The 17211-nt window shown below is 39.9% G+C and overlaps 1 protein-coding gene across 1 annotated transcript in view; it reads right to left on the bottom strand.

Moving 5' to 3' along the window:
* The window catches only part of MMP16 (matrix metallopeptidase 16), a 195773-nt gene that overhangs the window by 66402 nt on the left and 112160 nt on the right, over positions 1-17211 (bottom strand). The window contains exon 4 of the mRNA XM_044424026.1: positions 8870-9174. Within this exon, the coding sequence (XP_044279961.1) occupies positions 8870-9174 (305 nt within the window). The remainder of the gene's footprint in view (positions 1-8869; positions 9175-17211) is intronic.

The raw sequence follows: 17211 nt of genomic DNA, 5'->3' as shown, positions 1-17211 counted from the left end.
TGCATATATTTAAATATGTAAAGGAAAAAGGAAAAAATGGGGGAGAGGAGAAGCATATGGTCAAACCATCCAATATAATGTTTAGTTTGGTACTGAAGGCCTGTCCATGTCCTTGCAGGACAAGTGGGGGTTCAGCAAACAAGGATCCAGGATATTCCCAGTGGATCCCAGGTCTTCACAGTTTGCATTTCTAACAAAGACTTGACTAAGTTTCAACTCTGTCAGTATTTTATTTATGTGGGACAATACTGAAGGCTATGGCTGGCACTTGAGCAGAAGTTTCTGCACTTTAGTCAAACTTTCAGGCTACTGGATAGTTTGTTAAATTATTGCTCATTGCAGATTATAATGGTAGCAAGAAACAAAATAATAATAAAGTCCTGTCCCAAGCAACTTTCATGTTGTTTCAGATTAAGCTCACTCTCACTTTTTTCTTTCTTTACAAAACTTTATTGCCCTTGTTGCTTGGAATTAATATGAATGCTTTAAAAGCATGAGTAAGTCAAACAAGATTTATGAAACAACAACAAAGAAATATTAAGGTTTTACTGAGCACTCCAAGAAGTTGTTCATCTCTTTTGAGAAACACAGAATTCAAATTGCCTTCATTAGCAGAGCAATATAGTGTGGAAAATGAGCCTGGTACTTTTAAGGAGGTTGGTGATTTGCATTTTTGCTAAATAATCAAGCTGTTGCCTTTTCCCAGCCTCATGTAGACCAGAGGAACATGAGAAGAACTATCACTCAGACAGCAAATTCTCTTGACACTCTGGAGATCAGTTTAGCTTCTAAACAATCTGTCACTGAAGTTCTTGGCTGTTTTACTGATATTTTAAATGATAACAGACTATAGAATAACTGGGTTTCATCTCACAGGAGCCAGAGTTTAAACAATAGGTGTAGGGGGCGTGGAGATACATCTGAGGACAGTATCAAACATGGCACTTCTGCTCCAATTACTTTGGACAAGCAGCCCTCAACACCTGCCTAACAGCAATTTAGTACTTCAAGGGCAACCCAAAATGTTCAGACATAAGTATTTCTGTTAGTTTTGGGTCCTGCCTGTGCAATGTAGTAAGAAAGACTTCGATCCTGAGGAAGGAAATCAGTGGGTTGGAAAAGAATTTGTGGAAGCATAAGTACCCCATTGGATTCTGGCCCAAGAAATGAGTCTTACCTCATAATTAACTTATTTTGTTTTATTGTGTCTTTTGATGACCAAAAATATAGTCTTCATAAGGCATCTTGACTTTGAATTTCACCCTCAAATGAAACGGGACATCCCAAACTATATCAAAGCTCATTCACTATTGATAATGGATTGCATCCTACTACACCATTCTGCGAATTCTTTGATCTAGCCTTTCTAAATCAAATGGGCACCAATGAATCATACCAATTTCAGTGAAAGTGCTGTAATCAAACATACAGCTACTAGGCTGATACAAGTCAGAACTTTATCTGCTGAACGGTCTAACATCCTGCCCAGAAACTAAAACAATTGACTTCATGGGTTTCAGCTCAGCTCTAGAAAAAAAACAGTGCATAAAGTATTTAACAGAGCAAGATATCATGAAGGAGGAGTGGGAAGGACCTTGTCCTAATGATAGGAAAAGGGTGGGAGAGGTGATTTGGAACAAGGGGAATGAAAGGAGGAGCGGGAAAAAACTATCTTTTCAACAAGAAAAGGGAGGGGGCACGCAGAGAGCCGGCAAGTAGGCAAACTGGCTGGAGATGGACTAAGTGGCTTCCTGCTCACAAATAAGCAGGATTGGCAGGACAAATGACCTATTGTAGCCCACCAGGGGCAGGGCTGGATTGGGAAGAAGGGCTGGTATTGGGGCAGCCCGGAGTAGGCGGGCAGAAAGAATGTAAACTCTCAGTACCCAGCCAATCAGGGGAAAGGAGGAGGGAACAAGCGGCCAGGCGCAGGGTTCAAAAGGGATGTGTGAACATGTGCTCAGGTAAACAGAACAATGGAAAGGGAAGCCATTCCCTTCTGTTCCCTTTATTGCAATAAAGTTCTAAAAAGAAGTCTCTGCCTGCCTGGGATATTTTTCGCTTCCGACGGAAAGGAAAGAGCGTTTTTTAACACTAAAAAGCCATATTGTGACAAAAAGGGAGAAGTAAGCTACACAAGAACACACAAATATCCTTGTTTTCTAGGTTGTAGTTTAAATGAAGAAAGTGAAAAAGTTAAGCCAAAGGCTTTTGCAGAATTAAAAAAGAACATAAATGGGTAACATCAAGATCAAAATAGACCTTAGAGTAAGAGATCCATTTATAGAATTGGTCTGCCAATTAATCCCAATAATCCCAATATTGAGGGGGACAGAGATGACCTGCTATGCCCCCCTTCCCCCCATCCCAAGTGGTCAGCAGTAGCCATTTTTTCCTTGCTGGGCTTTGTAAACAGAAATAAATCCTGCTGGGAGAAAAAAAAATCAGGAATAATGCTCAAATGCTTGTTTAGTAGCATATCAGTAGAAAGGAAGATGGAGAGGTCAAGATCACTCCATCATTTCTCCTGCCCTGCCAGCATGCCCTGGATTATTGTAGTGATCTGACACTGAGGTGTCCCTGGATAGCAAGAGCTGAGTTGTGGTCATTTTACATTAAAAAAAATGTATTTCATAGACCTCTCATCAGACAAGAAGCTACAATAAAATGAAATTCATATTGTGTATAAATACATTTAAGGTGCAGATAAGGTAAAAATGGAAATGTATTTGATTACACTTGATCAGGTCAAGCTTAAAAATGCATTAGCAACTGTGGGATGCAATTATATGACCAGTTCTATTTAAATGGAAAACAGCAAAATATTCCTTCTGAAGCAAGAAAGTCTATACAAAATAAAATAAATCTTTAAAACATGACCATTTTTGAGGGACTAACATTGTCTTGTAGGAAGAGGTAGTTAGTCTCTCCTTTCCAAGGTAAACAGATGTGGTTTACTCAACAGAGCACTTAGAGTATCCTAACATCACCAGATGCTATTATTGCATAATCAGTAAGTTTGTTCAATATTGGCACAAATAAAATGTTTATACGATCTAAATGCATTAATTATTTTAGAACTTGTAAAGTCTATGTATCTTTTTCATGCAATTTTAATATAATTAATTTTGTGGAAATATTATTTGAAAGTCACACTATTTTAGGTTTCACTGATCTAGTACATAATGGAAGACAACTGAATTCTGAAAAGCGTGAGGCACAAGTCAGTGGGAAGGCCCCATTTCAGTTATGGAAATCTGGATCCAACCCATATACCAAATGCAAGCTACTGAATTGGAGAGTGCAAAGAAAGGAATAGTTAGAACCCCTGAGATGAGAAATCAAGTATCTGGTTTTCAGTCATGTACATCCATTCAATGGTACAGATTCACAATTTGGAATGTAGGAAAAAGTAACTGGACAATAGGCAAAAAGTGGGATAATGCAAGTGCCCTCTCCATTAAAGTGGTACATAACCACTTTAATGGCAGTGCATGCCTTTGTATAAGGGAAAGAAAGTGAAACACAAATGATAATGGGTAATGCTTTTGGCTATACCAGCTCACACTCATTCTTCATATAGTTTTCTGCAGCAGATTACACAAAATCTTATCTCTCTGAATGCAACCTGATATAAATATCCAACAACAATATTCTAAGTGACATTAAAAACTGATCCTGAAAGTTGTTACACCAGCAAAGAAATGCTTACGAGGGTAGTACTAACAGTGTGTGACATTCTGCTAATAGTTACTCTGCAAGTATATCACACCATCCACAAATGTCTAGAATTGGTCCATTAGATGCTTAAAGTTTATAAACATTCAATATAACATGGCACTGCAAATATCACATATCCTAGTGTCAGGGCATTAACTGCTAGAGCAAGTGGGATATGAGTCACTCCACAACAACCCAATGTTATTAAGCTGTGGTAAGAGTGGCTTGGCAAGCAGCGGCGGCACAGCAGCTGCTGCTACTGTAATATCCTTCGCATGGTCAGAAAGGCACAGACAGTTGCTTCTCATCCTTGAAAGTGTAAGTTTTCTCTACATTTAACTCTTCAAAAACCTGCACATCCTGTACCAGTGCCACCCTTCACACTGAAGCATCAGCTTTACACGTGCCCGTGTATCTGAATGTCCCTTAGCTTTAAAGTGGCAGTGAAGAGCAGCAGCAGCAGCAGCAGCGCGTTCACAGACATTTGCACATTTGATCTTTATAGTGACCTAATCAAAGGAAATGCACTGAAATGGCTACTCTGAATGTTTCTCCTGCTAGGCCTTTAATTAAAATTCTTTCCCATTACATTTTTCTTTCTATTCAGGTTCTTGGATTATCGAATGTTTCCTCTGATGCAGAGCCAAGATTTAAAGCTCTAAGTACACAGTAAACCTTGAGCAGCAGAGTTCATTTTGCTGTCAAGAAGGTAGGATTTCATTTGACATAAGTGAAGTTGCTATTAGTTCCTGTGATAGTTAGGATCAATAAACTGCTGTCTTATTGAGCCTGCCATGCTAAAAGAAATTGCACCATTTAGACATGTTGCCATGTTCAGCTCATCCTAAGTAGCATTAGATTAAATCCTTGTTACACATGTTTAAATGTAAACATTGTTCAACAAGAAGCTGAGTCTTTGGGTGGTACAGCCATGAATTAAAAAATAAAATAAAAAGGAACAATCTCTACCATTATCTCAAAAGAATCAATAAAACTCAATATATTTTGTGTGCCCATAAAACCTTAATTAGCACTGTTAACCTTTCTTTTCTGAAGTACCATTTAATTTCAGTCCAGAATATAGTTCCTCCTTTTTGCAAACATTACAAAGTTTGACCTAATCACAGATAATTATTCAACCTTAAAGACCACTAAAGGCATTTAAGAGCACCAGAACCTGCTTTGTTCTCAAACTCAATATAGCAAGCTAATTTAATTAATTAAATCATTTAATGAACCAATGGGCTTAATTTGATGAGTTATCTGAACTATTTAGACAGGTATTAAATGTTCTTATTTTCTTTTACACCTTAAATGAGCACAATCCTATGTATGTTACGTGTGTTCAGACAGAAGAAATTCCTGCAACTACTAGCATTTTCTAGCTAGGCTGGCTACAGCAATTTCTGAGCATACATAGACCGTGTCCTTATTGCGTGACCTTCCAAGAAAATGCACTGTACATCCTCAACCTCACACCATTCTGTGAGCGAATATGCTTCTATAGTCTGTTGACTGTTTTTGATGGTAGCTATGTAATTTATTTATTTATTTAGACAGCTTATATGCTGCCCCCTCAGCATAAGCCTCGGGGCAACTTACAATCATTAAAATCCCACATATAAATACCAAATATATACACACACACACACATACATAGAATAAATAAAATACATAAAATAGTGGAAACAGCCTGGTCAGCTTAAAATCAATAAATAAACCTTAACAATTAAAATAGCGTTTAAATAAAAAGGTCTTGGCCTGGTGCCGAAAAACAAATAACGACAGCGCCAGGCGGACCTCTCTGGGGAGCGCATTCCATAGGTTGGGCGTCACCGCAGAGAAAGCCCTCCTCCGAGTACTCACTCTCCTAATATACTTCACAGAGGGTTCCCAGAGAAGGGCCTCTGCCGCCGATCTCAAGGGGCAGGAGGGCATATATGGACGCAGGCACTCCTTTAGGTAACCAGGACCTAAGTTGTTCAAGGCTTTGTAAGTGATAACCAGCACCTTGAATTGGGCCCAGACTTCAATGGGGAGCCAGTGGAGCTAATGGAGGACTGGGGTTATATGAAAATAACGCCCAGTCTCCATCAGCAGCCTGGCAGCTCTATTTTGAACCAATTGAAGTATCCAGACCATCTTCAAGGGTAGCCCCACGTAGAGTGCGTTACAGAAGTCTAATCGGGAAGTGACCAATGCGTGTGTCACTGTTGCCAGGCAGTTGTTCTCCAGGTAGGGACACAGCTGATGGATCAGCCAAAGCTGAAGGAAAGCGCTCCTTGCCACTGCTGTAACTTGAGCTTCCAACAATAGCTCTGGGTCAAGGAGCACTCCCAAGCTGCGGACCCTGTCCTTAAGAGGGAGTGCAACCCCATTCAGGACAAGGTCAAAGTTCCCCATCCCAAAGCCTGATCCACCTACCAACAGGACCTCCGTCTTGTCTGAGCTTCAGTTTATTGGCCCTCATCTAGTCCATTACCTCAGCCAGGCACCAGTTCAGTACAGCCACTGCCTCACTTGGATTGGTAGAGAAAGAGAGGTAGAGCTGGGTATCATCAGCATACTGATGATTCCGCAGCCCACACCTCCCGATGACCTCTCCCAGCGGTTTCATGTAGATGTTAAATAGCATGGGGGACAAAATGGATCCCTGCGGAACTCCATGGCGTGGCTGCCGTGGCACAGAGTCATAGTCCCCCAGCACCACCTTCTGGAGTCGGCCATTGAGATAGGAACAGAACCACTGCATAGCAGTGCCCCCAACCCCCAATCCCGCTAGCCTATCCAGAAGGATACCATGGTTGATGGTATCGAAAGCCACTGAGAAGTCCAGGAGAACCAACAGGGACGCACTCCCCCTGTCTTTCTCCCTGCACAGATCATCGTACAGGGCGACCAAGGCAGATTCAGTACTGTACCCGGGTCTGAAGCCGGACTGAAATGGGTCCAGATAATCAGTTTCATCCAACAGTGCTTGGAGTTGTCCTGCCACCACCCGCTCTAGCACCTTGCCCAGAAACTGGATGTTGGCCACCGGTCTATAATTGGTGGCCATCTCTGAATCAAGGGAAGCCTTCTTTAGGACAGGCTGGACTACCGCCTCCTTTAAAGGGGCCGGTACCCAGCCATCCCTCAGAGAGGCGTTGACAACCTCCAGAATCCAGGTCCCTATCTCGTCCTTGGCTTTCTTGAGTAGCCAAGATAGGCAAGGGTCCAGTAAGCAGGTGGTGGAACGTACTTGTCCAAGCACCTTGTCCACATCATCAGGCCACAATAACTGAAATTCATCCATCAATTGTGGACCAGACAGCAACATTGGCTCCTCCCCTGAAGGCTCTGAGTCACTAGTGGAGTCCAGTTTGTGACGAATCTGAGCGATTTTCTCCTTAAAATGCTTGGCAAAGTCGTCACAGCGGACCATCGAGGGTGGTACCCGGTCTTTCTTAGGGCCTGGGTGAACCAGCCTATGTACCACCTGAAAAAGCCCCGCCGGATGGCATTGTGAGGAGGCAATGGACGTGGAGAAAAATTTCTTTTTTGCCGACCTAACCGCCACAGCATAAGCCCGATAATGGGCTCTTAAGTGTGTTCGGTCAGATTCATCCCGTAATGAAAATCCCTCTAGGTTACAACATTTATAATATAGTACAAATTAGCATATCCATTTATTTTTTTCAATAACCAGTGCAAACTTTTTGGATTAGCACAAATTGAATCTGTATAGGATGAACCACTGACTGGACATGTTTTCCTAGAACAAATTAAAATTTCAAGATTTTCAAAATATTTGCCTGATCTAACAGGCAGAAGTACAGCCTTAGAATCCTTTTATATGATCCTGTATATTCCTGTAAGTACTCTAGGTGTTAGTAGCATGTATGTGTGTAAGTTGCTCCTTGCCTGTGTGAACTTGAAAGAGTAGTACGAAGATAATGCCAGAAGATAATTAAGTTCTGACATACACTACATTGGCATTACTTGTGTAATATGCTTATAATGTGGTGGCATAGATGGAAATGATATTACTGTGATGTTGAACCCTGTTAACTCACTGAGTCACCCTAATGGTTTGAAAATGAATATAGGACTACTCAGAACTTTCTCTATGGTGGTTTCCCTGTGGAAGTCCTTCAGGTCAGCTCACAGCTTAGTTTTAAAGGAGCTGCCCACACCCTCTATAGATGTTATTTATTGTTATTGTTAAAACAAGTATTGTTATTTCCACAGGCATTACTCTTAATGGCACTTCAAATGCACTGCCATGTTTCAAGTCTTCTTGTATAGATTCTTTCTTGGTATGGTTTCATCTTGCATCATTACTTTTCTTTTTAGTCTTTAATTACTATTTACTCTATATAACATTGGGCATTTTTCAGTTGGGAAGCCAACACATACATTTTATACATAAATGCACATTCATGACTTCTGCCTAAGGGGTTCCCCAAGTCAACTGTTGTTCTGTGGACAGTGCTATCTTGGACTTGCGTGAGACGATACCTCCCACGCAGAGTCTCTCTGTGATGCTCTTGCATGTACCCAGCCTTCTAATGTGGTTAGGCTCATGCTGGGACCAGGCAACAGCATGCATACAAATACCAGCAGAGATGGAGAAAATCATATCAGTTTGTTGTCATACTGGCTTCACGAACACCATTAATCAATTACTTCTACTCCTCTTCCATTGGTTGCTCATTTATATACCATGGGTGCTATTCACCACTAATGAAATATGATCATGTATATGACTGCAGTTATTACCACATATGAAAAAAGACCTTAAAGCCAAATACTGGAAAATATAATATCACTGCAAATAACTAGTATAGTACCTGTGGTATCTTCATATACTTTCTGTAAAGACTACTTACACTGTTGCATGTGAACAATATTTGGAGTTATCATTTTTAAAAGCTGCACACCAACAAAATTAACAACATAAACATATGCAGGAAAAAAATTAATGTGTTAGGCAATTCCTAATGATTCATTTTAAAGTTAAATCAAACTACTTGACACATTTCAAAGTGAAGGCAACAATTGTGGTTTTTAAGTGCCACACCTAAATATGGAATTGTCTTATGGGTTGGCCCATAATGTTGTGCAATAACCAGAAACAGGGGCTGTTTAAATAGAACTGTGCTCTTACCATCATGGTTAGGGTTTCCCAAAGTCCATGGCTCATCAGAGTCAAAATGAGTGTCTCCCCCGATTCCTGGCCCAGGAAAATAGGCATGAGCTAAAAATCCTCCCTCCCCATCAAAGGGAGAGCTGTCTCCATGAAACCCCGATGCAAAAATGATAGTAATATCCACATCCCTCTTGCCATTCTCCAGTTCAATGTAAGGGACTTCCTCAAATGTCAGAGGGGTTACATTCTGCCACACATCGAAGGCACGACGAATAGCTTTACGGGTTTCAGCATCTCCTACTTTTGGAGTGACGTTCTTTATGCTGTCAACAAAAAAGAAATAGACAAAGATAATGACCTGATCAGTGGCATTGTTCACTTCATTCTTAAAACAAATCATTTTCACAGATTTCTGGACAGAAAATATTCTTAAGGGGTAAAGATCAGCTTTAATAATCCTTAACATTTGTATGGAACTTTCAAAGCACTTCACACACATTATCCAGTTGCAATCCCTACAACAACATTGTAAGCGCTATCTCTCCCATTACGGGGCGGGGGGGGGTGTGGCAGGAGGGGCTGGGGAGTGGGGAGGCTCAGGGTGAAGAAGCATGGCTTTCCTAAGTGAGTTTATGGGAGAAATGAGATTTAAATGATGGATATTGCTACACTGGTGGTTTCTTCTATATTTTGAATTATTTGATAAGCCGGAGCCTAATTCCTAGGATAATGCAGGCGATTGTGAAGATAATGTTACATAAAAATGAAATATTATAGTTATTATATATTAATGTAAAATACCATTAACTACAACAATAGCAACAAAGCTGCATTTCTCAAATTTAGTTGGAATGATTTGATGTGAAAGGAACATCAACTAGATAAATCCACATTGTAAATGCTTATTTCAGAGCAGATCTTGAGTAAGCATAGAGTACCTTTCTAACTAATCAGTGGAAGAGTAGTCTTCAAAATGAGAGACACTGCCAAGCCCCTGGTAGGTGAGGGGCAATGCAGACATTACTTTAAAAATGAAACTAGCAGATACATCTTTTTAAAAACATTTAAAAATTATTCTACTTTAAGCACAGGTGGCTCAACCCAGATCAAGATTCTCATTGCTATCTGCTGAATCTAAGCTGAAGGCTCTGGTCAGTCACCTAAATTCATATTACAAAATAATGAGCATTAGAAATAAAGAGATCACTATCTTGCAATATGGTATTGTATGCAATATTAGTCCTACTTAAAGTAGACCCATTGAAATAAATTAGATTCAATTTAGTTATGCCTAATTTAAGTCCCACTCAATTTAATGAGTCTACTTTAAGTAGCTGAACATAAAGAGAAGGTATGACTCTCCACCACTCCAGATCAGGCCCATAGTGGAAGTTTAAATTTCTCCTATCCCTCATACCAGAACATCAATATGGACTCTACTCCCTGGACTTACACTGGAATAAAAATACAAAACAAAGTATGACTAGGCACTAGCTGTAGGATTATACTAATGCCTGTTTTGGTCCTGAGGCAATAGCCCATTTCAGGAGATCACTATGAATGTGTGAAGATGGTTGTGTGCACAAGCCTCACTCGCAACAATGTTTTGTGCACTGAACATAAAAATCAGTCTTGCTACCATAGCCCCTGATCACAGTGAGAACTTCTGAGTACATATAGAATCCCCCTTTGGATTTTTGTGCTCAAGATGCAAAAGGCTCAGATGGGGATCCGTTCACAAAGAATGTTTCCACAAAGAATGTCTGAACAGAGGTAACTTCAGATGGAAAAGGTACATATGGGAGAATTCTACTGGAACTTCCTTCTGACTTGTTTGCTTTCTGTATTCTCTTTTCCTTCTTCCTGATAGGTTCCAAACCCAGCAAAAATGCCAGTTGAGAAAAAAAAAACAGGAGGAAAGTCAAAAAGTAGCAGGCCAAGGAAGAATTCCACACACCCTTTTTCCATTAGAAATTGCCCTCCCCACACTATGAGTATTTCCTGGACAACCTGTGTGGAGAGCTAGTGTGGTGTAGTGGTTAAGAGCATGGGACTGGGACTCAGATGATCTGGGTTCTAGTCCCCACACAGCCATGGAGTCAACTGGGTGACTTTGGGCCAGTCACAGACTCTCAGCCCAACCTACCTCACAGGGTTGTTGTTGTGGGGATAAGATGAAGGAGGAAAATGGTGTACGCTGCCTTGAGTCGTTTGTAGGAAAAAGGCAGGATATAAACAAACAAACAAACAAACAAACCTGTGAATATACAAGGAGTTGACATCATATAAATTTTGACTGTGATTCTACAGATTTCTGTAAGATTACCCCAGGTGATTTCTAATGAAACCCAGTTAACATCACTTGAGATGTTCCCCGATCAAATATGGACAACTGATTACTTTAACAAGTAATTTGAAACTGGTACCATTAGAGAGCTCAAAGTTTAGAGAAAAATGGCAGAGGGAAAAGCCAAAAATGTTTACTGGGAAAAAGCATTTCCTCCTCAAATTTTCTAAAAATCCACAGGGAAAATGGAAAAGGAGGCTTTCTCAAATGTTAAGCGTTCCTTTGTTCTTTCTTCTCCTTTTATCCCATCCCTAGAAACCAAACAAAATTTGTTTTATAACGAACATGAAGTCCACTGCAAATAGTAATGACGACTCCACTAAACTCCCCATCTGTGAAGTACAAAGCATTGTCATGCAGCTCTCACTGTCAAAAGGCTTTAACATTAAAGCATTAAAAGGCAAAGGCTTGGAGGTCACATTATTGAGAGGTACAGGAGCTGCTGCAGTGCAGCTCAGGACAATAAAACAGTGAGCAAAGGGATAGCAATCAATGGAAGAATCCCTACACTGAAGATAGTCCCCATACCAGTGTTAAGCCTCAGAAAAATGTGTCTATTTGGCATATTGACCATCCATGAGATGGATTCCTCTTGCGTTGTTTGTGGTTACTTACAATACTCAGTATTAATGAGGAGGAGGAGGAGTGACACTGTGCACAGCTCCTACAACCGCTGAGCTTAGCTAAGTAAGCAGGAACACACAGAGAAAACACACTCCACTATCCTTTTATCCTTTCTTCTGTATCCAAATAAATATTCGTGGGTGATAACACTTCTTCAGTTTTGTGAAATATAAATAGATAACCATTGCTTCAAAAGGAATATTTTAAAAAGAGTTCCAAAAGAAAAGTTTGAAAGCAGAACAGGTTATATAAGAGTTATATAAATTCCCTCTGCAAGTGATGCTTTGTCAGAACAAAACACGTTCATGAATAAAAATATGGATGAATCATCTATGCAATGTTCTAAAATGTGCTTGATTATAAGGCATCACCTAATCTGTAATGTGGATACAAAGGTCTTGCAATTGTAGTTTTTGCTTAACTCCATTACATCTTATCTAGCCCGTCACAGTGGTACTTTAGCAGTCTTGCTATGGAAGCATTTAAACTAGAGATATATGTGAAATTTGTTGCTGCTCGCGCGCGCGCTCGCGCGCGCGCGCGCGCGCGCTCTCTCTCTCTCTCTCTCTCTCTCTCTCTCTCTCTCTCTCTCTCTCTCTGGACTTACCCAGTGCACACCTTCTGGAATGAATATAAATATGGACACAATATGTGGTTGTAGTCAAAGCATTTCCAAGGTTGCAATGTGATTTGCAGACCAAAAAAGCAGGGTTAGTAGCACATGTACAGGAAAATTGCAGGAAAAGTGTCTGTACTTGATAAGGAACTGGATGAGGCTCTGTTACCAGGCAGGGCAGAGGTCCTGTTGGTGGGTGGATGGTCGGTGCAGTTGGGAAATATTCAGGCTGTTCTGGACAGGGTTGCACTCCCTAAAGGATAAGCTTCATAGTCTGGAGGTGTTTCAGGAGCCAGAATTGTCACTTGAATAACAGTGGTATGGAGATTAGGCTGATTTACCAACTACAACTCTATCTGGACAGAAAGGATCTGGCTACAGTTAGCTATGTTCTGGTAATCTTTTGTCTGGATTACTGCTATCAGCTCAATGTGGAGCTGCCTTTGAAAATGGTCCGGAAACTCTAACTGATTCAGCACAGAGCAGTACCATTGCTAAGGCGGAATGGGCCCATGAGATCAAAGTGCTGCTTCTAACATTTAAAGCCCTAAAAGGCTTGGGGCCAAGTTATCTGGAGCCTTGTGCTGCATGTTCCTATTCAGTCCCTAAGATCCTCCTTAGGGAACACCTTCCCAAAAAGGAAGTAAGGGGGCACTGACAGGGAAAGAGCCTTTTCAACAGGGGCATCCTATTTGTGCAACATACTCCTCAGAGAGGTATGCTTGGCGTCAGCTATGGGCCGGGGGGGGGGGGGGGGGGTTCCTAGTGCCAAGTGAAAACCTTTTAATTTTCCAGATATGTTGTTGTTATGATTATTGCTGCTTTGCCGTGTGCTAATCTTGACTATAGTCACTGTGGGTTGGTGAGGTTGCTATATTGGTTTTATTGTTTATTGTGTTGTTTAAATGATTATTCATTGGTTGTTTATATTTTTCTTAATTTCTAAACCAACCAACTAACCCTTTGGGCTATGGGGCAGTATAGAAGTGCAATAAATAAATAAATATACAAGCATGTGTGCACATGTTTGTGTGAGGTCTGTGATTTGTGCTAGCTTCTCTGTCACTTATCACTTCGCCAGCACACTTATAAGCAGCCTGTCACCACTGGCAGACAAAGTATCCACTTTTGTTACAACTGCTATTTGGTGTAATTTACTTTAGATTATTATATTTAATTTCTAATCCAAATTTCAACTCTCATAGTGTCTTACAATCAGTTCTTCACAGTGGGATTCATAATGAAGGAGAGGCCCTGGTTGCTGCCCGCTTTACTCCACTCTCCCTCAAATGTGCCATATAGACATTTCTAATACAGCATACACTCCAGATTCAGCATACTATATAGAATATATTTCATTTCATTTTCATCAGGAATACTTGGTGAAGCAACTCAAAATAATTTAGTTAATTTCAACTTTGCCAGTAGGTAAAGACCTTTTGAATTTTCCTAGGAATTTTGGGGTTTCAGTTTTAAAATTTTAGTTCCTTTATTTTAAATCTTTGCACTGATGCTAGGTCCCTATTTGGTTATTATACCATATTTTTAAAGGTTTATATTATATTTTATTGTACTGCATTGTGTAGGCTTAAATGCTGTAAGCTTCCCAGAAAGCTTCAGCTAATGGGTGGTATAGAGATGCAATCAATAAATAAACCAACCTTAGGTGAGGCTTTTCAACCATTCTGAATGGGGAAAGAAACATCGCACAAGCTGAAAAACTACCAATCCATTGGACTGATGAGAGCGGGGGGAGGGGCGGAATCTCAGGCCTGACGTTCTGCACCCCTGGTTTAATGGGGCTGCAACAAATAGGCCATTGTGGCTGGCACAGCTTGCTTGCTTGTTGATTTCACCTTACTGCATAGAATGATAGAGATGACCGAATCTTCTGTTAACAGAGGATAGAGCTTTGATATATATTAAAATGCTCAGAACAGAACAGAAAGAAAAATCTATCTCCTAAGGAAGGTTCAATGAAAAACAAAACAAAACTGGAATAGAAGAAAAAGTTTGTGCAAGTATATGTAGGAGAGGCTAACTCACCTGCAGCACTATCCTAAGCAGAAGTAATTCACACTCAAGCACATGTGAGTTTGGAAGTAAACTATTCACAACAAATAAAAACTCAGCTATACTAGAGAATGAGTTACAAAGCCCCACTGACTTTAAACAAGGTCATGATTTTACATACTATCGTAGCATCACGAGCTCACAATAAGTTACCTTCTGGCCATATAGATATTATAGGCTTGAGTGGATCAAAGATTAATCTTCAGAAAGCAAAGCTTTTCCAAAGTACTTAGACTGGGTGACCCTTTTTCCAGTACCTGATTTCTTGCCTTCAGATAAAAATTCTGTCCTTGACTAGAGGATATTTATAACCATAAAAATGTGATGTTTTGATACATGAACTCTAATAGTAAGAAGACAACAGCACAATTTTAAGCATATATACAATTCCATGTGATAGATGAGGCTGCCTTGCTGATGACAGATACAGAAGAAGACTGAACTGGAGAAATTCATAGTTTTGTGCCATTTTCAATGAACAGGTAAATTGTTAAGTAGTCCCTTTCTGTCAGTTCTGCCTTTCTGTATGAAATGCACTTGTTCCTGGACATCCACAGTCATCTATCTAATCTGTCAAAAAAATAAAATAAAACAGCAGTTTGTGACAACAAGCACTCTTTTCAATTTGGTAACTGCTTTGAGCATTTGAACTTTTTACACTCATTCCTATGGCATAGAGAAGACAATAAGATTTCCTTCATAGCAAATACCTTTCAGTTTTATACAATTTGTACAGATACAAAGTAGGATGCCATGAAGCTCTTCATTCTTGGTATGAATGATAGGGGGTTTTTTTCCCAATGATTTGGAGTGTTCATTTTTTTTCTTGCCCTATTGTTCTCCTCCAAATTTTTCCATTCAACTTCCAATGACTTTTGCTTAAATATGTATGTATGTATTGAATTCTCAGCTGGTACATAGGGACAAAGCTCACCATTTTGATCAAAATCTCTAGTTGATATATTTATGGAATTTCTTTTAAGAATAGGATGGTAAACAAAATATGGTACCTAAATATCATTTTATTACATATTCACCTCAAACTCATCTGAGGGGCTGATTTACAAAATATGGTACCTATTATTAACCTCAAACTCACTTGGGATCTTCCTTGGAAACCTTTAAAGTGTGATAAATAGATATATCATTTGATCAATATATAGACAAAATTAGATTGATGATAGTATACTGAACTGTCCTGTTTTTATTGGTTTAATACCTTTTCCATCAGGGTTGTTCTTATCCTGCAAGAATATGTATAATCCAAAGAACAATTTGAGTGCTTGCAGCCCCCACCCCATGTCAATTAGATCTGTTGGCCTCACGGACTCAAAAGTTTCCTTGGTGAGGAAATTTGTAATGTGCTAAGTTATCACTGTGTGAAGAATTAGAGAGTAGTGAAAATCCAATGGATTGCCACCATTCAGAGCTCCAGAAATGGAGAGCTGATTTTACAAAAGTGCAAAACATGGTAATTTGCACAAATTGCATACATCTGCACAAACTGTGTAAATTTACACACATTTGTAAATAGGTTTTTTAATGTGCAAACCATACCCCATCTTAGCAATGGGAATTCATAGATAACAACAGCAGCCATCTGGCTCATTTCCAATAACCAGATTGGAAGTGACTAGAAAGTCCACTAAGCGTAAACAAGCCCAACTTCTCAGTACCAACAAGGTCATGGTTACCAGAACCCAAGAGCCCTGCAATCCATCGAATCCAGTTACACTGACCCAAACATCTTTACATGATTTCTTCTACACTCAGTCTTAACTCAGGGATAAAAATATGCAATGTATGTACACATACACACTTCTTCTCTCCTGTTTTGCTTTGTTCAACAGCTTGCATGATTAGGAGTTTGGGAGAATTCAAAAGCATGCTTGGTTGGTCCAAGGAAGGCATTATTATTATACTCCGGCTTTCTGATTTTTTTCAAAGCCTGAAGGCATGTAAAGGAGTGGTTGTGAATAATAGTGCACATACGATTGGGAAACTATGCTGCCACACTGACTGTTTCACTGTGCAGTTAGGGATGGAAATGGTACAGATTGAGAATGGCACAGTGTGGGCCACACACACCATTAGTGCAGATATAGCACAAGGAGTAACCTAGCTAAGCATCATATGGATAACTAAAACTTCAGTGTGGTAGCATTTTAGAAGCAAAGTGCAATGCACAAAGCCCTACAAGACAGTAAAAGTTCGATAAGAAGTAAAAGGCAGATAAGTTCCTCAGCAACGGGAGCAAAAGACTCTCCATAGAAAGTCAGAATGAAGACCACATGAAATTGACCTTTGACCACACGAATCTGCTGTCTGTCTGATTCTTTGGAAAAATAGCCTCCATCATTGACAATAGGAGACTTGAGGTAGAGACTGGACATCATGATTCTTTCATGGTCCAATCAAAACACACACTGGGAAATCAAAGTCTTTGCAAAGTAGTTTTTAAACTGGCATGTGGGGAAAAACTGGCAGGAACTAAGAAACATCTGATTCAGGATAACTCAGCTATTAAAGGGCCGGATCTGAATTGCTCTCAAACTGTGTATGTGAAAGAAATTTTAACAATTGTGCAGAGAAAAAGGAAAGGCAGCCAAACAAAGCCAGAAAAAGTTAAAAGGAACAATGACAACTAAAAAAGGAAAGATATGTATGCTGCTACTGGGAGTCTCAAAGCCAAGGTGAATT

This window comes from Varanus komodoensis, unplaced genomic scaffold (assembly GCF_004798865.1).
Source record: "Varanus komodoensis strain SLA01 unplaced genomic scaffold, ASM479886v1 scaffold14_1, whole genome shotgun sequence".
Taxonomy (NCBI): domain Eukaryota; kingdom Metazoa; phylum Chordata; class Lepidosauria; order Squamata; family Varanidae; genus Varanus; species Varanus komodoensis.
Note: the sequence above shows the minus strand (reverse complement) of the source record. Positions and strands in the feature narration are given on the sequence as shown.